At 48.0% G+C, this 26163-nt stretch overlaps 1 protein-coding gene across 1 annotated transcript in view; it reads left to right on the top strand.

Moving 5' to 3' along the window:
• The first annotated feature begins 976 nt into the window (after positions 1-976).
• The window catches only part of KLHDC4 (kelch domain containing 4), a 28025-nt gene continuing 2838 nt past the window's right edge, over positions 977-26163 (top strand). The window contains exons 1-10 of the mRNA XM_084812817.1: positions 977-1140; positions 2982-3073; positions 4705-4783; positions 6622-6720; positions 8111-8247; positions 9868-9960; positions 12009-12168; positions 17562-17631; positions 20012-20220; positions 21566-21980. Of these exons, the coding sequence (XP_084668943.1) occupies positions 1042-1140; positions 2982-3073; positions 4705-4783; positions 6622-6720; positions 8111-8247; positions 9868-9960; positions 12009-12168; positions 17562-17631; positions 20012-20220; positions 21566-21980 (1453 nt within the window). The 5' untranslated portion in view covers positions 977-1041. The remainder of the gene's footprint in view (positions 1141-2981; positions 3074-4704; positions 4784-6621; positions 6721-8110; positions 8248-9867; positions 9961-12008; positions 12169-17561; positions 17632-20011; positions 20221-21565; positions 21981-26163) is intronic.

Below are 26163 nucleotides of genomic sequence, written 5' to 3' on the forward strand. Positions count from 1 at the left end.
AATCTGGCCTTACTTGAGTCTGCAGCAGATTTCCCCAGCATCCCTAGTAGAGGATGGTCTTAACCTGGTGCCAAAAGGATGACAATATTGGCGCCTGGCAGACCTCAATGGAGAGAGTGTTCCACAATCAGGGGGCCACCACGGAGAAGGGTCTCTACCTTGCTGCCACCCACTATACCACCCTCAGAGGAGGAACTTAGGGAAGAGCCTCAGATGGCGATCACAGTGTACGGGTAGTTTCATATCAGAAGGGCTCCATCAGGTATCGCAGTCCTGAGGATGATGGGATTTATAGCCCAAAACACTTGGAGGGTCAAAGTTGCCCACCTCTGATCTAAAAAGCAAAAGCCATCTTGAAAGGGAGCTACATACAGGCCTGCTCCTAATCTGCCTTAGTTCAACAATTAAATCCTATCAGCAAAAGAAGTGTTATCGTCTTCTAACAGCCGAACGAGTATATACATACAGTAAACACTAGCAGATGAAGGCTTAAAACGGCGTGCGCATTTTACTTGGGAGTAACAGCCTTGTTGAACTCAGTGGGACTTCTGAGTAAACATGCATTCGACTGTGCTGTCATTGTGGGGAAAGCCTTTCGTGGGCAAGATTCTGCTTTATTAGACGTTTTGTGGTCACATGGCCACAAAAGCTTCTGCCACCATACAGCGCAATTCTACGCCTGTTTTCTGCTTAAACATGCGCAGGATTGCACCCTGAATCTGGTGTTGGTCCTAACAGCCTCTTCTTTGCTGTGTTGCGCCGCAGTGCACAGACTGTCCCCCCCCCCCCCCCGGCACAAATCTGGATGCAGTGTAAGGAGGCCTCCGCCCCAGCAGATGGCTGTAATCTTGGCCTGGGAGGGGACAGGTGGGGGCTCCGGCCCTTCCTCCCTTCTCCTTTCCCTGGCAGGATGCGGCCTCTGCTCGGGAAAGGAAGGAAAAGGCTGGGCGAGCGAGTTTTGCGCGCGGCGCTTGGCACGGCAGGAGGGCCCTCGCCAGAGCGCGGCGGCGGCGCCCTCGCCTCGCAGCCGGGCCTGCAAACATGGGCAAGAAAAGCAAGAAGGAGAAGAAGGTGAAGGGTGCTGAGAAGACGGCCGCCAAGATGGGGAAGAAGGTCTCCAAGCGGGCGAAGAAAGAGCAGGCGAGTAAAGAGCGCGAGGAGGGAGCAGGGTCGCCCCCTGGCAGGGCGCCTGCGCCTTGGAGAGCCCTGTTGCAGGCAGCAATTCAGCTGGTGGTGCTTTTTCTGGCCTGGAGGGGCAGCAAGGAGGAGAGCCTCCCTGGCGTTATTTCTGTGCATTATTCAGCTGGGAAGAGGCGAAGGAGCCCTGCTTCAGGCCCCCCCCCAAAAAAAAAAAGTGGCAGTAAAAGGTAAAAGGATCCAGTGTGCTTTGCCCAGAAGGGAAATGCACCTGAGTAACACCTGGATTTTATAGTTCCAAAAACGGGGGAATCCAACATTTTTCTCCTTTCTGGTTCCCAGTAATCCTGGGGGCAGCTGCAGGTCCAGCCTGTGACAGTTGCACGACCTGCAGCAGAGCCTCATTGCAATGTCTGCAGGCCCCTTGGGACTCTGAACGTGCAAACACGGTGACTTCTCCACCAAGCCTGATTTCCCCGCCCCGCCCCCCCCCCACCTGCCTGATGAAGAGATCTGGAGATTGCAAAAGCTTGCACATTGTTGGCTACCTTTTTTTTGGCAAGGAGCATTCGCCCCTATCCAAAGCCCTCCTCATATCATGCACCAAGGCAACCAAGGCCGTTGTCCCATGCCCGGGCCTGAAGCCCTGTTGAAATGGATCTAGATAATCGGCTTCTTCCAAGTGTGCCTTGAACAGCTGACTGAAATTACTGTTCCAGCATGACTACAAGAACAAAATGGAGTTTGCTTCTGCCAGCCTGATGCCCCCATCACCTGCCGCACTCCGGAAAGTCGGTTGGGGTCCCCCTGGGCTGGGTCCACCACTGATTATACTAATAAGGGGGTTGGATCCAGTTTTACACTGGATCGACTGCCCTGACAGAAGGGGGCTTCCCTGTTCCCTTCTTCCAGGGCAGCCCTTCCAGGCTCCTGAAAATGCTACACAGAGAGTTAGGAGACCCTTCAGAATGGGGTGAGCTGAGGGAGGGGGATCCCCCAAAATTGGGAGAGGGAACGTTCCATAAGTGGAGCCGTTCCTCTTGCGGAAGGCAGATCCTGCATCCAGCCCATAGATTTTGGAGCTTTTCTTATGGTCAGCACAGCTGCCTTTATTTTGTTTTTAATGCTAGCTAGGAGGGCTTGGGAACTGTCGTAGTGAGAGAGAGGAGAGGGACGGGGAATGTAATAGGCCCCCAAATCATATGCAGGAGAAAGTCCTTCCGGATGTCATGGTCATTATTATTATTATTATTATTAAATTTATTAATCGCCCATCTGGCTGGTCACCCAGCCACTCTGGGCGATGTACAACATACAATAAAACAGTTTAAAACAATAAAATTCTACAATAAAAACATTTTCTAAAATACCCTAACCCACCCCAAATGCCTGCCTGAACAACCACGTTTTTAATGCACGACAGAAGCTCATTAAAGAGGGGGCGTGACGGAGTTCCCTAGGGAGGGAATTCCACAGAGTGGGGGCCACCACAGAAAAGGCCCTCTCCCTCGTCCCCACCAGTCTAGCTCTCCTAGCTGATGGGACAGAGAGAAGGCCATCTGAGGCTGACCTTGTTAAGCGGCCTGTCTGGTGCTGCTGGAGGCGCTCCTTAAGATAGGCTGGGCCGGAACCATATAGGGTTTTAAAGGTCAAAACCAACACCTTGAATTTGGCCTGGAAAACAACTGGTAACCAGTGCAACTCCTTCAGCACTGGAGTGATGTGATCTCGCCGGTGGCTGCCTTTAATCAGGCGAGCCGCCGTGTTCTGTCTTAGTAACGTGGCATCCACTTGTTCCTACCACAGCCCTCAAACTTTGTAACAAGCTGGCTCTTGATTCACAGGAAGATCTCGAAGCTCTTATTGCTGAATTCCAGACTCTGGATGCTAAAAAGACTCAAGTGGTCGAGGCAGCCTGCCCACCACCCTCCCCACGGTAAGAAACTGCACGGAGATTTTATTCGCCCAGAAACATGGACAGCGACCCCAGCTGATTTATTGGGCAGTTTAGAAATGTAATAAATAAATACTTCGCCCAGCACAGAGGGAATGGTCATCGCATTTGTTGAATGACGGACCGTTAAAGACCAGGATTTATTCCTCCTGCTGCTGTGTTGTCTAGTTATCACCTAGTGGTTTTTAGGTAACACTTTTAGAAATAGCTTGTTTTCACTTAATAGTGTAGCGCAGAGGTGGGGGATATGTGGCCCTCCAGTTGTTGTTGGACTGCAATCCCCATCATTCCTCATAATTCCTAGCTAGGGCTGATGGGATTTGCAGTCCAACAACATCTGGAGGGCTGCACATTGTGCATCCCTGGTGTAGCGCAGGGGTAGGAAACCTGGCGCCCTCCAGATGTTTTCAACGACAGCCTCCATTAGCCCTAGCCAGCATGGCCAGTCCTTAGGGATTATGGGGGGGGGGGTAGTCCAAATCTGGAGGTTGCCTGTTCCTGGTCTAGTGGTTAGACCATTAAGTAAAAACAAGCTAATTAAAAAAACTGTTACCTAGTGTTAAACAATGTTGCACTAACCTTTTTGATCTGCACGTTTGATATTCTGTTTGTATTGCTTTGGTGTTACTATTCAGGTTTTGGAATCGAAAGGGTGACATTTTCCTTCCGTTTGTGTTATTGTGGATAACACAGATAAAAGCAAGCAGATATTAATATAGTGACATCAGTGGATTTGGAAATTTACATAGGAACATAACTAAAAAGCAGTTATTTTGTCCAGAGGCTTTTACTGTGTGTGTGTATGTGTGTGTGTATTTCTGGCACATCTTACTTAATGTAGTTTTCTGTCTGTCTGTCTGTCTTTCTGTCTTCCCTCAGCTTCTGACAGTTAGGGACATGTTTCTACTGCTTTTGTGTGTCTGTGAGGCAGGCCCTTTCTCCAGAATTCACTGTTTGCCAGGATCTTTGCCCTGGACCGTTATCTGTAGCGAGGTCTACGAGCTCTAGCCTCACGGGGCAGTCTTGCCATCTTTCAGCCTCAGAACCTCCATCTGCAAAATGGCAACATGAGCCATCTGTGTTCCAGGCTGAATGGAGGGGGGCTCCAAAGGGCATTTTACATGCGAAAAGGGCAACGGATGGAATAGCAGCATTAAGAGCGAGATGCCTTTTGTAAATTGGGAGACTAAAGGGAAAGTTCGGGTTTTTTTCAGGATCCTTCACTGTGTCCTAATTTCCAGTTTCTTCCATTGCCGGGCACACATTGGCCACATGCAGACTTCATGGCCAGCCAGATTTTTTTTAAGATTCTGGCTCAACACAAATGACCAAGCCTCCTGGTGCAGGCCGCTCCATTGTTGTCCTGCCAGTGGGAGCAGCTTCACAAGACAGGCAACGTTGCGCTAAACAAAACCAGACAGACGTCACCTTTGGCAGAAAGGTGGGACATAAATAAAAACAAACAAACAAACACACAAGTCTAGAAATGAAGAAAGGTCCTACTCGTTTGGACCCCTTTCCTGATTGCAAGAAAAGTGGCACTCTCAAAACATTTTCTCAGTTACTTCTGATCTCTGGCCCTTCTGATGTTGGTCCCCATTTTCTGTCTCCAGGCTCAACGCATCTCTCTCTGCGCATCCAGAGAAAGATGAACTAATTCTGTTTGGAGGTGAATATTTCAATGGCCAAAAAGTAAAGTATACTCTTTTGACTTATCCTCCCCATCCCCTAACCTCTTTTCTCCCCTACTTATAAACTGTGCCTTCCCTTTCTGTCTCCCAGTGAACTCACATAGAATTATAATTATATTTTTAATGAAGAGCCGAAGCTATAAAGGGCATGCATTATTCCCGGAAAAAATGAAAATCCTGTCTGTGCTGCCTGCTAGAATAATGTTCCCACTTCTAGCAGGCATGCTGGATTCCATTAACAGGGTCAAGAGCATCATCAATGTTTCAGGAGTTCATAACTTCTGGAGACAGATTCAGGCCGTTGGCTTTTCAGACTCTGTGGGTATGCATAGGATGGCTATGTGCTACCTGCCGTATCAGAGGGAGCGAGCCTATGTACACCAGTTGCTGGGGAGCATGGGTGGGAGGGTGCTTTTGGGCTCGTGCCCTGCTTGTGGGTTCCCGGTCGACAGCTGGTTGGCCCCTGTGTGAACAGAATGCTGGACTAGATGGACCCTTGGTCTGATCCAGCAGGGCTCTTCTTATGTTCTCATTAGAACCCAGGGTCATCCCACGAAGCCCTTGTTCTGCCATTCAGAAGGAACCTGTCTCCCTTCTGTTCAAAATGCGCACATTCTACCAATGAGTCTTGCAAGGGGAGAGGAAAATATTTGGGACAGACTGATTGGATGGTCTCAAATTTGTTGTTGTTGTTCAGTCGTTAAGTCGTATCCGACTCTTCGTGACCCCATGGACCATAGCATGCCAGGGCTTCCTATCCTCCACTCTCTCCCAGGGTCTCAAATTAGTAGGGTATAAATGGAGTCAATCCCCCTTTTTTATTTTATTCTTTCTGTACTTCAGGGGTCCCAAATCATTTTGGATCAGTGGGCGCACTTGGAATTTTGAGAGTGTCATGGATGGTCTTGCAAATGGCTGCCATGGTGGGCAAGAGCTCCCATTCCTAACATGGCTCCCATTTGGCCGGTCACGAAAGACTCCTTCCCCAGAAGCCAAACTGGGGAGACAAAAAGAAAAGTAACACGCCCAAGGCAGAGGTGGGTGGTGAGCTCCAAAATACAAAACCATGCTTTTGAACACAAATAAAGATAGCGCTGGAGGACAGAGCTGGCAATCGTATTACTATAATGTACTTCTCTTTAGCACTGGTAGTAAACTACGCACTGTTCAGGTCGCAGATGTATCCTAGCCTAGTGAACTTAGAGTGATCTCTCCCAAAGCTGGTACCCTGCAGATATGTTGGACTGCAGTTCCCATCATTCCCAGCGAGCATGGCCAATGATGGGAGTTGCAGTCCAACATATCTGCAGGGCACCAGCTTTGGGGGAGGCTGGTTCACCTGACTGGAAATGTGGAAATAGTCATGGGTGTTGTCGTTTTCAATGCTTCAGTGTTATTCCTAGTCCCAAATCTACAGACCAAGGAGCGGGCTGTAAGCTAAGAGAAAAAATAAAATGCACCCTTCTTGGGTAGATACATATTCCAGGGAGGCCTTTCTCTCTTAATCTCAGGGTGCAGATTTCCAGGCCCGGGGCCCATAACTACCATCCTGGGCTGCTAATCTGGCCCTCTTTCCCTTTCTCCAACCATCAATCATTTAGTGGTTTCCCAGCTTCTATGCAGGTTTTCCTCATTCTAAAATTTTGAAATGCCTCTCCTAAGGCCGAGTTACCGGCAGTGAGAGCTTGAAGCTAAAACGTGCTGGGTTTTTTGGCCACACCCCTTTGGCTTTCGGCCATGGCCACTGGAACGCGGTCCCCGAGAGCTTCTCTGAATTGGAATGTGGCACTTGGGCTAAAAGAGGTTCAAGCCCCCTGCTTTAATTGATGTCTCCTTCAGACGTTCCTGTACAACGAGCTGTTTGTTTACAGCATTCGGAAGAACAGCTGGGCTAAGGTCGACATCCCGAACCCTCCTCCCCGGCGCTGTGCTCACCAGGTAATGTGCTCAAGCCCTCTCTAGCAGCAGCTGGAGAAGACCTGGGGGTGCACAGTCATTCTGCTGGCAGCAAGATGCTGCTCCTGTCCCAGCCCCCAAACATGTTGCAGTGTGTTGCTTCAGAGTAGAAGGTATTGCACTGATATGAATTTATTTATTTATTTTGCCGGGCATATAGAAATAAGGTCTGCATGGATGGTGCTAGAGAAATCTGTGGAATTTGAGGCTTGTGTCTAGGAACTAGGGGGAAGCCTATAAATGCCCTGTAATATTCTTCCTGTCGTAAATGCCAGTGTCCAGCAGGTGGCACTTAAGCAAATTGTAATTTCCCCCCAAAGGCTGTATTGTCTTTAGTAGCAGGGAGGGGGGTGAAGCTCGCTGAGCTTTAATCGGCTCGGTCCCCCAGACTTCGACTCACTTTCCCTCATCGTGTTGGGCCAGTTCGTGGATTTCTGTTTTGTGTGTGCCCGTGTGTAAAAAACAATTTGTGCAAATTGCTTTTTACGCAAATAAAAAACCTGAAAAAGTTCCTGGGCTTCGGAAAGAAACCTACAACTCAGCTCAGAAATGGAAGCTGAGTTGGGGCACCACAGAAATCCGTCGAGCCCAAAATGGGCCAGATTTCCCGGCGATGAACATCCCTAGCTTGAGCAGTAGTCTCTAATCCAGCCTTCCCCAACCTGGTGCCCTCCAGATGTGTTGGACTACAACTCTCATCATCCCTTGCCAAGATATAAAAGTGGTCCACACATAGCAACAACCCAGAGTACAGATTGAGTATGGGCTCATGTTGAACAACCCAAAGTTCACAAGCCAGTAACAATCATGGATTCTCTTCCTGGATTGTTCATGATTAACAACCCATAGTTAAACCATAGTGCAAGGTTCACACGTAACAGCAACCCACGATTCAACAACAACCCATGATCAACCTGTTGTTAGGTGCCAACCAGGCCAGCGGATAAGGCCATCGATGGCTACTAGTCATGATGGCTATATATTATCTCCAGGATCAGAGGCAGTATGCTTTTTCATACCTGTTGCTGGGGAATATGAGCAGGATGCTGCTGCACTCAGTTCTGCTTGTGAGTTTCCCAGTGGGGCATCTGGTTGGCCATGGTGGGTACAGGTTTGCTGGACTGGAGAGGCCTTTGGTCTGTTTCAGCATGGTGCTTCCTATGTTCAGAGCTGGTTCAAATCACTGACTTTTGGGGCAGCTTGCACACAGAGTCTTGTGCATGATCTCTTGGCCTCAGTCATCCCATCTGTAAAATGGGGATAAACATGACCCCGTGTTATTGGTCATGCTGAATGAGTGCGACCGTAATGTCCTCCGCATGTTGAAAATGATACAAAAGCTGCCCTAACTCTCCCTCCCTCTTTCCGGCAGGCTGTCGTGGTAGCCCAGGGCGGCGGGCAGCTCTGGGTGTTTGGTGGGGAGTTTGCTTCTCCAGATGGGGAGCAGTTTTACCACTACAAAGATCTCTGGGTCTTGCATTTGGCTAGCAAGACCTGGGAGCAAATCAAGTAAGTGAAGCGTAATGCATACGTTGGCTCTGTACTTGAGCACAGGGGTTGCAATTGCTTTAGTCCTGGGGTGGGGCGCCTGAGGCGTGAGCGCCAGATGCGGCCCACAGCCTCCTCCAGCGCTCTGGACTTTGTGGGCCTGGTCTTGCTCTTCTGAGAGTCATTTCCACCTTGCATGCATGCATGTGAGTGAGCGAGATGGGTGGAGAAGGGATGGGGTTGCGCAAAGTGATGCACTGCTGCAAATGCCACTCCCTTATGTCCCTGGGTCTGCTCATCATTGGCTACAGGCTCCAATTGACTTTTCCTGTGAGCTGATGGCACTTTGCAGGAAAAAAGGTTTCCCACCCTAAAGTTTATTCTGAAGATGGGTGGGGAGGGGGGAGAGAAAAAGACTGCCACCTTCAGAGGCGCCTTTGGTGGGGATGCGAGAGAGGGCCTTCTCAGTGGCTGCTCCCTGGCTGTGGAACTCCCTGCCGAGGGAGGCTAGGATCGCTCCCTCTTTGCTGTCCTTCCACCAGCAGGCAAAGATGAGTTTATTCAAGCAGACCTTCTGTAAGTGGGTCCTTTGAGCGGGATGCTGTTTTTACTCTGTTGTTGTGTTTTTCATTTGTTTTTAATTGTGTTTTAATGTTTTTGCTTATTGTTGTTTTACTCAGTGACTGTAAGCTGCCTTGGGTGCCATTTTTGGTAGAAAGGCAGGGTACAAATCAATCAGTCAAACAAACAAATGAATAAAATCTGTGAATCTTAACTTTCTGATCCCAACTTCATAATACGATGAGGTTGCAAAGGAAGGGCTGCTTTGTCCATTTGCATGGTGCCTAAAATGTGTAGCCGAGAGTCGGTATTTCATGTATCACCTGCCTGATTTGCAAATGCGCAATGCTCCCCCTCGTGCACTTATAACAAACACACCTGCCTTTTCCTACTTGGAGGAGATATTGAACATGGGAACCTGTTCTATGCAGCGTCATGTATTTTACAAGAATATGCAAAGCTGCTCTTATACCAAGTCAGACCATTTAGCCCAGCCTTCCTCGCACCCTCCAGATGTGTTGCACTACAACTCCCAGCATCCCCCAGCCAGCCATGGGAGTTGTAGTGCAACACATCTGGGGGGCACCCAGTTGGGTGAGCCTGATCTATCCCGTTCTGTTCCCTCCTCTGCTATTGCATTGCTTGGTTCTTCTTTTCTTCTTCTTTCCTTTTTTTTGGGGGGGGTCCTCTGAGAACTGCAATCAAAATGCCAGAGGGAGGGTGCAGCAGAAAGTTGATTTTGTTTCACGCGCTGTCAGGATAGCATTAAAACAAAGGCAGACTGCCTCCCCCGTAGCCTTTCTCATCGGCACAGATGTTGGAGCTCTTCCCATGGAGGAGGCGGAGGCTGCGTTCTGTTTCTGATAAATAAAATAGGACGGTGTGAGTGCGTGCCTGTCGTTGGGAGAGGGAGGGGGAGGCGTGGGGGCGAAGCTGAAGGGGCAAATGAGTCGCCTGTGGAAAAGAGGCACTGAACAGACCAGGCCGGGTTTGAGCGTGGATGTAGCTATTCGCTGAAAGGGAGCGAAAGCGGGGGGTGGATGTGTGAGCAGCTGCTCAGTTTGTTCGCGTCTATTTCAGGGCCACCGGGGGTCCTTCAGGTCGCAGTGGGCACCGGATGGTGGTGTGCAAGAGGCAACTGATTGTCTTCGGGGGGTTCCATGAAAGTGCGAGGTTGGTCCGTCACGCCTTTTGTTTGTTTGGGAAGTGTTGGCTTGCGCCTCCTTCACACGGGAGCGTTGCCATGCAATATATCACAGCCTTGCCCATCCTGGTGCCCTCCAGATGAGATGCACATCTAAATCTATGCTTCGGTATATTCTGGAAGTAAATATATCTATGCTTGAATATATTCTGAATGTATTATATTGGGTGTGTTCGCATCACACACTTAACCACGATGGGTGACCAGCTGCACACTGTGGGTTGTTTCGCGAACACCCCACAGTGCGTGATTGGTGCACCCTACAGATGATCAGGCACACCACCCACTGTTTGTAGCTTCTCTCCCCCCACCTTCCCCTTCAGTCCTCCAGCTGGCTCCGCCCAGCATCCCAGGGGACTTGGCTGCAGAACCCATCTTGTCTGCCACCAGGCCCCCATCCCAGCTCTTACCACAATCCTGAGTGCGGTCGGAGCCTGTTTTTTATTTTATTTTTCATTTTTTGCACCCCTTCGCCCTTGCCAGCAGTAGCCCCCCAAAGTGGCCAAACAGCACTTTGGAGGGGCTGCCGCTGCCTCCCCGCTCCTGCCAAGCCCCCTGTCCCCACTCTGTCTGCGATCCTGATTGCTGCCAGATAGCCTTAAAAAAATTTTTTTTTCTCTTTTTGCACAAAAATGGGGCTGGGAAAATTTGTAATAGATCCATGCTTAAGTATATTCTGGAAGTACTGTAGTTGGATTGGAGCTTCCTTTCAAAACAACAAAGTGATGAACAGGAATTGAGAACGTCTCCCTTGTGCAATCGACTTCCAGAAATTACACTTCCACGCTGCTTCGAGGTAAACCTTGTCCTTGGGGCTGATTAATCACCCAAAGGGTGAAAGAGCTTTAGAACATTCAGCACCAAGGCCAGCAACAGTACCCTAAGCGGCCGTTTTGGTGTAATGTTTCTCTAGATACATTTTTGTCCCAAATGGTGATGCGTACATCACAAACCTTTGAGCCTGCCAATGATGTGAGCACATGCCCAGATTAGTGCTCCAAGGAAGATGTGGGATGTTTGATCGTCGCTAGCGTGAGTAGCTTTTAAAAAAAGAAATGGCCTTTCCTTCCACAAATTAGTTTATCACCCAGTGCTCCTGGTTCAGAGGAAGGTAACTCTACCAGCTGCTGGGCGTGAAGAGGAGAATTTCTGTTCTCAACTTGTGAATTTGCCAAGGGTGACTAGGTAGCCCCTGTGGAAAGCAGGATGGCGATCTAGGTGGTCTCATCCAGCAGAGAGATCTTTAAATCCATAAACCACAGAACCAGAAATGGATGCAGTTGGAAGAAAGCCTTCCCCAACCTGGTGCTCTGCTGGCTGGGGGATTCTGGGAGTTGTAGTCCAACCCGTCTGGAGGGCACCAGGTTGGGGAAGGCTGGAATTAAAGAATGCAGATTTGTTTACCTTCACACATGTTCACTTGGATGAAAAACTGGGAGCAGGGGAAAGGAAGATTAGGGCTCATGTAACTTTGCAGATGGCGGTTTGGTGTCTTACTTGCATCGTCCTCAGCCATCTGACTGTGCACCACTTCCAGGTTTCCCCCCCAAAAGAATTTTAGTGCCCCATTAACCTTTCTGCAACAAATCGTCATGTGATAAGCACAACCATCCTTTCAGCAAGGATCTCCTAATTCAGTTCCTTGCGTTTCCAATTTCCTTTTTCTTTTACACTTGTGTGTGGGGAGGGAGGGGTAATCTGTGCTCATTCACATCTCCACCATTTTATCACAAGAGGGATCCGAGACCGTCGCAGAAGTTGCAAGGTCGGGACACGGCACATCTGCCTTGTGAATGAGTTACAGTTAGCACACTTTTCCTGGAAAGCGTGGCTGTCCAGGGACAACAATGAGTAACAACATGAAACACCGAGGCTTGTAATGGCGCGGAAGCTTGTCCTCCGATTCTCAACGCCTTCTCCTTCAGCGCAACTCTGCTGGGAATTATATTTAAGGCTCTGCCAAACACATGTCCCCCTGCTTAGAATTGTTTCTGCCTGCTGCTTTTGTTCCAACTAGAGATTACATCTACTACAATGATGTTCATGCCTTTAATCTGGACACCTTTGCTTGGAGCAAGCTGGCTCCCTCTGGGATCGCCCCAGCACCAAGATCTGGTTGCCATCTGGCCACCACTCCAGACGGCAACGTCCTCGTCTACGGAGGCTACTCTAAGCAGGTGAGCGATGCCTTTTATATCTTTTTTGTATGCCATGGTGTAGTGGTAAATGTTGAAGTGCAGGACAGTCCCTATAGCCACGCCCCCAAGGACAATTTAACAATTCAGGCAGCTAGATTGATCCATCTCTCTATCTCTCGGGCTGAATTCACACAACACATTAACCCACATTCAGTGGTTGAATGTAGGTTCTTGTGGAACCATGAGTTGTTGTTAAACCATGGATTATCGTGTTGTCTGAATGCAGTGCGTTTTCTGCAGGGCAGCTTATTAACCATGCAGTGTGGCTTATTTTTCTCAAACAAGCCACCTCGAGAACTCGTGATTTGTTGTTGGGTCATTCAGGGTGGTTAACAAGCCATGCTGCATGGTTAACAAGCCACCCTGAGGAAAACCGTGCTGCATTCAGACAACACAATAACCCACAGTTGAACAACAATCCACTGTTCAAAAACAAACCACACTTAGGGCACAATCCTATGCAGGTTTAGAGAGAAAAAAGTCCTACAACTCCCAGCATTCCCCAGCTGTCTGGGGAATCCTGGGAGTTGTAGGACTTTTTTCTGTCTAAACCTGCATAGGATTGTGCTCTAAAACCACTGAGTGTCTGTTAGCATGTTGTGTGAATCCAGCCTCTCCCTCCCTCCCTCCCTCCCTCCCTCCCTCCCTCCTTCTCTCTCTCTCTGTCTCTCTCTCTCTCTCTCTCTCTCTCCCTCTCTGAATTATATACGGCTTTTGCAGGTCTTTTGTAAAGCTCAAGGGTCTTAATTACCCATTCAAAATGAAGACACCCCAACATACTTTGCATTACAACAGGGATAGCTCACAACAATATATCGAAACCCATTTCCCCTCTCCCCGCAGTTAAGCTCAGAGGGAACAGGGAATTCTGACGTGGGCGTGGGAGTGTTGCAGATGATGACTTCATCCCTGCTAATGAAAAAGTCCCAGGACTTTGATCCTGTGAGACCTGCCACCGCTACACTGCTGCTTGTATGGCATGTTTTGCTACTTGCTATCCATCCCCTGAGACTGGATGTTCTTTGGAGTGGGGAAAGAGCGAGTGGGCACAGAATGGGTGGGCTTCCCTTATCCGCATCCCATTTAGGTCTTGGATCATTTTTAGTAATACATAACCAAAGGAGCACACTTTAGACATAACCCCTTTTCGGTACAACCCTCCTTTGTGTGGCTGAGAATCGCTCAGCAAGCTTCTTGATCTGTAGTAGTTTGCACATTGGGCCTTGAGTATCCAATACGTTGCCAACCACACCAAACATCTGGGTGGTTAAAAAAACCAATGACATGAAATTCCAAAATCCATATAGTGTAATTCCTTTAATTGTGACCAGTTCAGAGATCACCAAAAATGTGCAGGCTTTTGAGGCCTCCAGATCTCTTCATCAGGCAAGATGCTACAAAAAGCAGGTGGCGGGGGGAGAGGAAAGGGTACAGGCTGACTGGATGTTGTAGTCAGGATGTCTGTGTAGTCGGAGTCGTAAGATGATATGGAAGAGGAAGGTGGGTTCTGCCGGGTGACGTCGTGGTTTCTGGTTTCAGCGCCGTTGAGACCGCAAGGAAGTCACAGACAATAGTTTATCCTCCCTTTTTGAAAATAGAAAATCCAGCTGTTAAGGTAAAACTACCCAATTCTTCTGTTTCTACCTAGCACAGCATCTACATTTATCTCCACCTTTCTTAATATAAAGTCTACCCAGCTGATCTCTCTTTCTGTTTTCCACCATCCTGGTTTGCCCAGGGTGGAGACAGGTTTGAGCTAATGGTTCAGTTTTATATTTTCAAAAAGGGGGGATCGACACCCTACCCCCTCTGGGCAACCTGCTTTTTGTAACACCTTGCCTGTTGAAGAGAACTGGAGATCTCAAATGCTTGCCCATTTTTTGGATTCTGCTCAGTTTCACAGACTTAAGTACGACACTGTTCCAGCATGCACAGAGAAAGAGGAACCACCAGCCAGGAGTTGACCCTCCTCCCCACCCTCGCCTTTTGCAGTGCCAGGAGACAGATCTCATTAGCAGCTAATTCCTCTGAACAGCCAAAGGGAGAACATTTTCTGAGCATCCCCCATGTCTTCCCTTTTGCTTTGTTAGTCAAGGTTAGGAAATGAATGTGCTACAGTACCTTTCTTCATGGATAACTAGATGGTGGATATAAAACATACTTAGGGCACAATCCTATGGGGATAGGCAGCCGCCTCCGAACTCAGAGGAGACCGCCTACCCAATGCAGGGCAGGAGACGCACAGAGGGGATCATTCCCTCGCGCTTCTGCTGCCCCGCTTTTGCGGCTAGACAGCCGATTTCAGCTGTCTAGCCGCAGGAAGGCGGAGCAGGGGAGGAGGTTGCTGGATGACACGCAGGATGTGTTGTACCGGCATTTCTGCCTTCCCCGCCCTGGAACACCCCCCAGAACGCCCCGTTTTGGCCATTCTGCGCTCTGAGGTCGGTTCCCGGAAAACCACATATCCTATGGCCGTCTAGCCGCTGACTAGCAGCCATAGGATTGCTCCCTTAGAGTTTTTTCCTCTCCTGTCCCAAGGACACCAGGCTGGGCACCGTTTAATCTTAGCCTCACAACAACCCTGAGGTACAGGCTGGGCTGAGAAAGACTGACGTGCTTGAGGCTATGCAGTGAATTTTGTAGCTGTACACAGACTGGTGCCTGGGTCTCTCCCCCAATAAAATTGGTGATTTGTCTGCTCTATTCTTCTGGCTGTCATGTCTTATGTCAGAAATTAATATCATTTCTTTATAAGCTGACTTCTTGGGCTTGGAGGGGGGGAATTAAAGTGCGTGTTGCATAACAGCACAAGAGGAAAGCAAGAATTCAGTGATCCTCCTTCGATGCTGTTGGTGTGAATGCAAATTAGCAAAGTGAGTCCTGCTCTCTGGGTTTTAGGGGACTGTTTTCTTCCTTTCCCACCCTTTTTTCTCATTATTTTGTTTTGGTGTATTGTGCAGGATCCAATTAATTTCTGCTTGGATTTCAAATTGTGCATGCCTTCACGTACTCAAATACAGAGAATTGTAACTCTTTCCCTAAGGCATTGACTATTAGCCTCATCTCTTGCTCTCCACCCCCCCCCCCGCACCACCTCCATCAGCCCACAATCCACAAAGCACTGTAGGGTTTTGTGTTTTTTATACTCAGTGTACTTGCAAGGGTCACGTGGCTTTGAGAGGAAAATAATACAGTTATCCCTCTCGGCTCTTCTGACTGTGGAGCAAGAAAGGACTTGGAGTGCCTAATTTGAACTTGCTCGCTCATTGGCTTACCGTTCATCTGCTTGCAGAGCTCTGCTTCTCTTTTGGCTACTTTTACAGTCAAAGATGCACCCACACGTTTGCAGTATATGGCCCCAGCCAAGAACATTTGGGTGATGGTCCTAAGAAGGTCTGAAATTTTCCTGGATACTTTCATACCGTGGAAACTTGTGTGGAATATGGCAAAATCTGACACATTTTTAAGAGTGCCATTTAAAAACAACAACACACAACCAAGTTTCTAGTCCTTATTGTTGAAGGAATAGGTTATGAGTAGAAATATCTTTTTTAAAAAAATAAATAGAAGCATCTCCATGGTGACAATGGAGAGGGGGGGACTTTCAAGTCTGTTGTGTGTTTTTGCTTGTTTGGGAGCTGATGTAGCAAATAGATTGATAGAATTGAAAGGAATTTTGGAGGTCATCTAGTCCATCCCCATGCTTAATGCAGGAAACCTGCAGCTCCATCATCCTTGACAGATGGCCATCCAAGCTTCCCACCCATCACCTCCTGAGGCAGCCTGTTCCACTGTTGAACAGCTCGTACCATTAGAATGTTTCTCCTAACGTTTGGCTGAAATCTGCTTCCCTGCAATTTCCACCTATTGATTCTAGTCCTGGAACAACCCTACTTCCTCTTCTTTCAAATATTTGAAGAATGCTTTCATATCTCCCCTTAATCTTCTCTTCTCTAAGCTAAACATGGCCAGCTCTTTTAACCATTCCTCATAGGACTTGGTTTCCAGACCCCTCATGATCCAGATTGCTCTTCTCTGGACCTGTTCCAGTTTGTCAATGCCTGTCTTAAAACGTGGCACCAAGAATTGGATGCAGAACTCCAGATGTGGTTAAGAAAAAATTTAGCTATGAACGTATCAGTCCCTAATTCAAATGTGTTCTGCCATAAAATCGCCGGGCAGCCTCAGATAATCTCCCAGCCTCGGTTCTCCATCTGCAGTATGCAAGCGTAATAATGCTCACCCACCTTAAAGGGTTATCGTAAGGGTTACAAGATAATGTAAGTCAGGAGAGGGTGAACGGTTTGCCCTTGAGAGCCCAGGTGCCAATGGGCGGTGGGTTGGGGTAGAGATGTATGAGAATTTCATTTTTGCTTGCAAAACAGGTGAGCGTGCCCCATGTCTGCGAGCACATGTCTGCCGAAAATATTCTTAAATTATCAAACGTGCTCGCGTTCGTCCTGTTCCTGAATCCCATTTCAATTTGCACAAATTTCCTCTGTAGACTGAATCAAGCCTGCTTCAGTCTGGAGGAAAGTTGGGGAAATTTGCGCAAATCTCCCATTTGACCGTAGCTTGATTTGCGCAAGTTTCCCATTCACGTCTAGCGAGCAGCGATTGCAAACGGGAATTGGGCACGAGACAGGCAGTGGGACAATGTTCGTAGAAGGCTATCAATGGCTACTTGTCCTGATGGCTATGTGCTACCTCCAGTATCAGAGGAAGTAAGCTGGGGAGCATGGGTGGGAGGGTGCTGCTGCACTCGGGTCTTGCTTGTGGGTTTCCTGTGGGCAGCTGGTTGGCCACTGTGTGAACGGAATGCGGGACTAGATGGACCCTTGATCTGATCCAGCAGGGCTCTTATGTTCTTATGGAGAGAGTTGGAGGTCTTGAACATCGCTCGTTTGCCCACCCCTAGTTGGGGGCTTCACCTGCATATGCATGCTCACACTCATGTATGAGATTTAAACCTGCCCTCCCTGTATGCTTTATGCCTTTACCCTCATCAATCGGGGCAGATGCAATTTCAATGGAGAACACTGTGCATACAGTTGGATCTCCCCCTGCTTAAATCCCTGCTTAAAACCCAGGCAGGACAGCCCGTCCAACAGTCCCGCCTGCCCTCTCCCGTACCTTTGCAACAGCAGCGGGGGGAAGGTGGCGCAGCAGTGGTTGTGTGAACCACTACATAGGAGCCAGCCGGTGCCCATATGCACTATATAAAAAATGCCAAATTTTTTATTTGGCCTGTAGCATCGCTTGCTCGGACCTGCCTTTAGTTGTACGAATTTCAGCCTTCCTGCTCATCTGTCAGCTCTGTCCCAAGCTTGGGAGCAGAAACCTTGTGTGATTTCACTGTTCTTGTTTTGTAGCGGATTAAGAAAGACGTTGACAAAGGCACTCTCCACATGGACATGTTCCTATTGAAGGCTGAAAGCCCAGGTGAGCAGAGGGCTCGGGGCCACCTGTTGTCCACAAGCAGGAAGTTGGGCCTGAGCTCGATTCGATTCTGATTATAGCAGCTTGACTCCCTGGCGTGAGATATTCGGAGCTCTTTCCCCTTCAGGCGTCCTTCGGTGGGAGGAGGTTGCAAAGGCATGGGGAGAAGCTGGTGCCATTCCATGGTGGGTGGGGGCAGAGGCCATTTCTACAGCAAGGTGCAAAGGCTGTAATTTGGAGGCTTTGGGGGGCCCCTGGGCAAGACATCCTCCATGGGCCCCCTCTCTCAGTGAGTCTACCTTCTCACTACCATTGTCACCAGCTCCTTTTGTTCCCCGTTCTCTTTCTCATCATTGTTACCACTTGCTGGCTTGGCAGGCAAAGAACCAGGGAGCAAGGAGCCGTGGCATCTCTTGTTCCTCCTTCTCACAGCCACTGTTGTCTGAACCAGAGCGAGAGACAGGGGAACAAGCAGGTTAAAACGGAGGAGGAGCAACTCCAAGGGGGTCTTGTCCATGGGCCCCTGGTGGAGTGCAGATCCTCGTTAGGTGCCCAACCATGCCTACCCTTGGCTCCAGCACTGTTCAAAGGATTCTCCTGGGCAATATTAATGTTTTTTAAAAGTAACAAGGTCATAGTGTTTAAGATAATTTATTGAGCCCCTTCTTTCTCCCTTAAAATAATCAGAAATATAGATCATAGAATCATAGGGTTGGAAGGGGCCTATAAGACCATCGAGTCCAGCCCCCTGCTAAGTTTAAGAATCCACATCTGAGCATCCCTGACAGGTGGCTGTCCAGCTTCGCCTTGCATGCCTCCAGTGTGGGAGAGCCCACCTAAGTAATCGGTTCCATTGTCGTATTGCTCTTAACAGGCAGGAAGTTTTTCCTGATGTTCAGCTGGAATCTGGCTTCCTGTAACTTGAGCCCATTGTTCCGTGTCCTGCACTCTGGGATGATCGAGAAAAGATCATAGAATCATAGAATAGTAGGGTTGGAAGGGGTCTACAAGGCCATCAAGTCCAACCCCCAATCCTGGCCTTCCTCTCTGTGACCACCTTTCAAGTACTTGAAGAGCGCTATCCTATCTCCCCCCAGTCTTCTCTTCTCAAGACTAGGGACAGCAGAGAATTCCGCCACGGATCTCGATGAGGCTGAATGCCACTACATTTGGCTCCCCGAAATCTGTGGCGGAACGGCCTGCCCCCCCCCGCGGATCCCCCCCAGGATGAGACTTACCTGGGGTGGATCTTCCGGGCGGCGGCGGTGGCGGTGGCGGCTGGTCTTCTGACCGGTTGCTGCCACCGCCATTTGCAGTTTTGTTTTTTTGTTTTTTACAGAGACATGATAGGCTACATAAGTTTTTACGTAGCCTAAAACGTCTGGATAAAAAAAAAAAAGCGGACGCTATTTGCGTTCCCCTTATTTTCGCCGTCTTAGTCTACGTAAATATTTACGTAGACTAAGACGGCCCAAAATAAGGAACGCAAATGGCAGCGGCTGTAGCCGCCGCCATTTGCGTATGCGGTGGGGGGGTTTTCCCCATAGCCCTCCGCGGCCGGAAATCCAGCTGTGGACGGCTCCGGGCTGGCTGGGGCTGGCTGGCTGCTCCGCGGAGCTGCCGTGGAGCACAGCCAGCCGCGGAGGATTCCGGGGGGGAGGCATAGAGTGCCTCCCCGCCGTCCAGGATTCTGGGGGGAGGGATGGAATGCCTCCCCCCCCCCCATCAACATAATCCGCGAAAGATAAGTGACTTTCGTACATCCCTACTCAACACTAAACATGCCCAGTTCTTTCAGCCTCTCTTCATAGGGCTTTGTTTCCAGTCCCCTGATCACCTTCGTTGCCCTCCTCCAAACCCTCTCCAGTTTGTCTGCATCCTTCTTAAAATGTGGTGCCCAGAACTGGACACAGTACTCCAGATGGGGCCTAACCAGTGCTGAGTAGAGGGGAACTAGTACTTCACGTGATTTGGAAGCTATACTAATTGCGTAGAGCGAGAAAGTCCCAGTGTGTGCCTTGAAATGAGAATTGGCTGAGGTCAATAATGGGGCTCAATGGCGTTAAAAGAGGAATATAGTATGACTCAACCGTATTGAGTCAGTCTATTGGTCCATGTAGCCAATATTGTGTCCTCTGACTGGCAGTGGCTCTCCAAGGTCTCAGGCAGAGAAGGGACTTTCCCTGCTACTTGGTCCCTTTAATTTAGGGATTGAATCTTGGACTTTCTGCATGCAAAGCAGGTGCTCTGCCACCAGCCATCGGCCCTCCCCGAGTTCAGCAGGGCTCAGTCTTCAAGGTGTTTCCATGTTCTAGCAGCTCACCTCTGCTCCTCATCTTTCCCCTCTGTCCACCGACTCGCATTTCTCTGTTATGTTTCCCAGACAAATGGACGTGGGCCCGGATGAGCCCTTCTGGCATCAAACCGACACCCAGGTCTGGCTTCTCGGTGGCGATGGCCCCCAGCAACCGGTCCCTTCTGTTTGGCGGGGTACATGACGAGGAAGAGGAGGAACACCTCGAAGGAGACTTCTATAATGATATTTATTTCTATGACCTGGCAAAGAACCGGTGGTTTCCCGGGCTGTTAAAGGTCTGGAAAAATGCATAAGTTGATCCTCCTTTCACTACTTCTGTTCAGTGGCCTTAGGCCAAGTCAGCCCCGGCTTTCATCTGCAAAATGGGTATAATAATACTCACCTACCTTAAAGGGTGGTTGTAAAGATTACAACCAGGCAATGCAGATGAAAGTGCTCATAAAATGCTGTATAAGTGTTTACTGGTTTACAGAACAGCTGGTCTTGGATAACATTCCTCACATAGACAAGGCTGATTTTTTTGTTTTAAAGATTATGAAGATCAAAAAAAAAATCATTGCAGAAATAGAAAGAAACTATGTAGCAAGGTCTCTTTTCATCTGCTGCTTGATTCAGTGCATGTAGGGCTCCAGTAATGTAGGAAATAGATGATGATGGATGTGCGCATCGTGAAGAACTGATCTACCCACTCAGAAAAGGCATGTGGTACAGCCCTACTTGGAGTGTACTACTTCAAAGCGTATGTAGGGGTTGCATGTTTGACTCCATCCTGTATCACAGAGTCCCCAGCACAAGGAAATTTTGTTTGTTGGGGAGAAGGGATCTAGGCTCTTTCTTCCAATGTGCTATGCAAAGGGAGGCGCATGTATACACACACACACGCGCACACACACACACACACACACGCACAGTATATATATATAGGCATGTAAAGTGCCATATATACAGGGAGACAGATATACATACATACATACATACGTGATCCTTCTATTGTGCAAGCCCCACCTGCATTTCAAAGTGGTACAGTGCAAGGAGGACTGTACCATTTCTGAACACATAGGTTGGCTCACTATCACCAGAGCTGGAGATGTGAGTAGGGATGGAATCTGTCAATTTTGGTTTCTTTCAGTTTCTCGTTTTTCCAGTCTTAAGTGCAGTGCATTCTGGATTTCAAGTGTTTTCTTTAAAAGGTTGCATAAAAATCCATAAGCATTTTTGTGTGCATTTCTCCTAATAAATGCATATTTGCAAGCAATTTTCCTAATACAGTGCATCTTTGAACGTTATTTTCTCTAATACACACATTTCTGTATGCACTTTTTGATGGGAGAACATTTGGAGAAGTGCAATTTTTGAAGGATAACTTAGTTTTGGTTCTCACTTATTGGTTCAAAACTGGGAAAGTAATGAATTTCTCCCCCATCCCTAGATGTACAGAAACTGCATGTTGTGGTAAACGATTCCTGGCCAAATGCCATTAGAATATAAACCTCTTCATCAGAAAGGTGGTGGTAGTTGTCCCACATTGCCTTTCAAAAGTTGTGCAGAGCTCCAGGGATGCTCACATCTGGGTCTCTGGCTTTGATCTACTTCGAGTAAAGCATTCCCTCCCATCAACAGGGCCCAAAGTCTGAGAAAAAGAAGCGAAGGCGAGGTGCTGCGTTGGAAGGTGTGGCTGGCTGTGGAGCTGGTGAGACCGAAGGGCAGCCCCTTCCGGGCCCCATGGAGGTTGTCAAGGAGGTGGTGGCGGAGGACGGGACGGTCATGACCATCAAGCAGGTGTTCTCAGCTCCCGAGGCAGAACCAGCGAGGCTGGAGTCTGAGGACGAAGAGGATGGGAGAGAAGAGGAGGCCTCCGGCCAGCAGGTGGAGCCCTGCCCACGCTCAAATGCCATGCTGGCGGCCAAGCACGGGGAGCTCTACGTCTATGGGGGGATGTTTGAGGTGGGCGACCGCCAGTTCACTCTCAATGACCTCTATGCCATCGACCTCCACAAAATGGAAGAATGGAAAGTCCTTGTGGAGATGGACCCAAGTAAGTTGACACTGCTTGTCATGTTTTGGTTTCAGCTCTTGTAACTGGCGCTGTGTGTCTTCTGTACTTCTGCCATTATACCGTGCAGTTGCAAAGATTGTTGATAAGTGTGGAATTCAACATCCCTTGTGTTTCCTTTTGTAAAAAATAAATCAAGTTGCTAGTCCTTAAGGCTGAAGAGAAGCTTAAAAGCCTACGGCCAGTCCTGATGAAATCCCAGAGGCTGTTGGAGCCTGGACAGTATTTCCACTTATCAGACAGCAGAGTATCCATGGCTCCTTGCACATTTTCTATGGCTCCCTGCGCATCCCCCTGGGTAGCAGATGGAAAATAACATCCATAACTCTGTGCAAACTGGCTTGAGTTGCATAATTGTGGGGGGGTGTAGCTGTCATGCTCTGTTTATCTTGGCCACATAGAATTGGGGATTCTTTCCTCAGCCATGGAAAACTAGCACACTGGGGAGAAGCTTAGACTAGAACCCCTTTCCTTGGCATGATAGATTTCTTCATGTTTTGACAAGGGGAGCATTCAAACATGCTGTCCTCTTCAGAAAGCACGTCACACTACATTCTGAAGAGGACTGTACCAAGAGGGAGGGGGAAGAAATGTGTTGGGCTTGTAAGTTTATACCAGCTTTACCCAATTTGCAAATTCCTGGACCTGAACGCGAATTGCAAGCCGAAATACACACATTAATGAGCTTCTGATCCAGTTCGTAGACCCCTTTTTAACTGTGTTAAAAAGAAATGTACATCTGAAAAATGTACATGAAAAAAATGTGTGTGCTTGAAAAATGCACACAAACACACTTTAGTTGCTGGGAGAAAATGAATATTTTTCAAAACAACATACACATTTCTATGTGAGAAGAAAAAAGCCCGCAAACTCACATTTTTGCTGATTCGCTCATCCCTATCTAGCACATGCCTTTTCTGAACATGTAAATCACCTTGAATTGACAAGTTTATGTGTCGTCATCCCTTGCACAGAAAATATGCAAACTTGCTTACGACGCTTGGTTTTTATTTAGCGGCCATCAAGGTGGCATAAAAGCAAGCATGAGTTTTCATATTTCCATTGTGGGTCTTAGATTTTGCAGTTGCTGTCAAGTGATCGACCCTCTTTCTGCGCAAAATGTCCATGAGCTTGTAGTGTTATTGTAACTGTCCACTCAAATATGGCTCTTGAAATTTCACCAAGCGCTTCCCCCTCTGTTTTTAGGAGCCTGTTTCCTCAGTCATAAGGCTAGAAACTTAAAAAAAAGAAAAAACAAACAAACACCAGATACTTAAAATGCCAGCTCCTATGCTGGACACTGAAGTCTGCGCTGACACAAAACAATCGAGAGAGTGTGGAGCGCGCACACAGCTGTCAGCGTAGAGTTGAGACTTTAGCTGTGGCTCACAACCTTTTGTTCAGCAACTTGACATATTCCTGGGCGTCAGAAACATTCTTCGAAAACTGTGCTCTAAGGACAGGCGTGTTTAATTTTATCCCATGACGGATGCTAACTGGGGACAAAAGCCTATTTAGGATGACTTGGAGACGGGGGATGGTGATGGAGACTGCAGCTGGGGCCGTTTTTATTCTTGGGGTTGTGAATAGCATTGGATCTCATCAAATGCATTGTAGACACAAGCCAATTTTGGCTTGGATTAATCCCTAGGAAAACCTCCCCCTCTCAATGCCCTGTGGCTGGCCTCATGTGTTTCCGGATCTTGAAACTTTAGCCTTAAACCCACCTAAGTCATCAAGGGGGTGTTTAACCCCTTTTGCTCCCTTAACGTGGGCTGAAAATACTCTGTACCCAACCCCTGTGCATTACTTGAATTAGGGGATGGAGGAGGGAATGGGGACCCTTGATGAATTCCCCAAGCAGAACCCTGAGTCCCTCCAGTGTTCGCCAAATCACAGCTAATTTGGGCCATTTCTGGGTCCAGTTCAAAGTGTTGGTATTAACTTTTAAAGCCCTAAATGGTTTGGGCCAGGTTACCTGAAGGATTGTCTCCTTCTGTATATACCTGCCTAGACCTTGCGGACATCCTCAGAGGCCTTTCTCTGGCTACCAAATGAGGTGAGACAGTTGCCCAGGCTATAGCCAGCCTAAAAGTTCAGGGAGTGGCACCAAAAAAGTAGGGGGGGGGGGGAGTTCATTTGGTTTGCAAGCCTTTTAAAGACAAAATTGTAAACTGTTTTTAATCATTTGTTTGTAAAAAATAAATGGGAGGTTTAAGGGGGCCAGGACATCCCTGGCCCACCCCTGGCTACAGGCCTGTGGGTGGCCGCTAAAGAGAGGGCATTTTAAATGGTGGCACCCCAGTTGTGTGATCCCCTCCCCAGAGAGGCTCACCTGGTGCCTACATTGTGATCTTTTTGGCACCAGGTGATGACATTTTTATTCTCCCAGGCTTTTTATTTCTGCTATTACCATTATCATTATTATTTAGCGTGTTTTAAAGTCCTTGCACTACTGCTGGATTTACTTGGGCTTTTATTCTAGTTTTAACCTGCTTTAAACCTTTCCATGTTTTTATATTATGGTTTGCTATGCTATTGTATTTTATGGTTTTAAGTTTTGTTTTGCAAACCACCCAGGAAGCATGGAGCAGTATAGAAATGAAATAAAGATAATTTGCACCCCTGGTACCTTTCTTAAAATAGTGGGGGAGGCTGCCTCAGGTCATGGCAGGCTGTCCTTCGCTTGGAGGCATTGCAGCAGATGCTGAACAGCCATCTGCCCAACTCCTGACCTGGCAAAGCCCTTCCCCTCTAGCTTCCAAGATTTTATGACGTGTTGCCCACACCTTTGAAAAAGATGATCTGTCTCTGGAGCCCTAAGGCCTAGCATCTTGCTTTTCTTTTTCAAGTAAATGGTCATAGTCTTAAAGCTGCATCCGATGCCAATGCCCCCACTTGCACTGCCTTGTTCAACTGCCCCAGTGACCCTTTTATATCCTTTATAAATGATTATATATTTCGTTTATATAAAATAAATATGTCACTTGACCATGTGATGAAAAACTTTGGAAGGGCTGGTAACCTTGGCAAGCCACAGTTGCCTATCACCCTGGAGAGGAAGCGTGGCCCCCTCTGTGTTATTCTCATCCATTTCCCTTATGGTTTTCCACTTACTGTACTTTTTGTAATGTTAGCTGCCTTGGAAGGTAATGTTAGCTGCTAATAGAAAGGCTAGATATAAGTTATTCAGTGGCGTAGTGGTAAAATTTGAAGTGCAGAAACTCATCACGACAGCCCCCATAGCCACGCCTCCAAGGAGAGTCCAAAAATGCAAACAGCTGTATTGCTCCGTATCTGTGTGTGTGTATGTGTGATATGTGTGCATACACACATGTGTGCGTGCACTACATATGCACAAGTTTGAGATTTTTCAGGAGTTTGCTTATCCAGCATGACAGAGAAACAATTTATCTCCAAGTCAACAAACCAGTTCTCTATCTGGAGCCGGTCTTTTGTAAACCTAATAGGTCTCAACTGCCCATTCCAGACCAAGCCACCCCAAAATGCTTTGCATTACAACAGGGGTAACTTACAAAAATATATGGTTGTCGGGGAAATGAGTTTCCCCCCAGCTATTGTGAGGATTGCAGCTAAATTCAGAGGGAACAGGGAGGCCTGGGCAGGTCGTAGATAATGTCATCACAGACCCTGCTAATAAAAAAGTCCCCTTGTTTTGAACCTGTGAGCCCTGGCTGCATTGCACCACTGAAGTTATTTACTGGCTGGTGTTTACTTTCTTCCTTGCTATCTACATGTATAGCAGCTGCACTGGTGAATTGCGCTGCGGGCTACTTTTACAAGGGTTTGAGAAGCCCAGATCTTCTTGGTGTTTCTGCCAATATGTTGTTGCCCAGCCTGTATTCTTTCCTGCTCCTCAACTCTCCAGCTCCTCAGCTTACTTGGATCCACAGCAGGTGCTTCTGACTTCGTTGGTGTTCTCAGGAGGTCTGGAAGTTGGCTCTGTTTCCATTCCCCCCACCCTTTGGATAGTTCACATCTTTATTCAAAGAAAACAAAAGACAGAAAAGAAAGCGTAGGTATGCGGAGATTCCTACAAAATTCTTGTCAGGAGGTTCTCTTTGTTTACATTTCAAACGAAGCTTTTATACAGTGTATGACAAGGCACAACTTTGGCTGACACCGATTGGGTACAGAACATTAC

Source organism: Heloderma suspectum, chromosome 8, assembly GCF_057233095.1.
Source record: "Heloderma suspectum isolate Gila_16-S chromosome 8, 16-S_ref, whole genome shotgun sequence".
In the NCBI taxonomy this organism is placed as follows: domain Eukaryota; kingdom Metazoa; phylum Chordata; class Lepidosauria; order Squamata; family Helodermatidae; genus Heloderma; species Heloderma suspectum.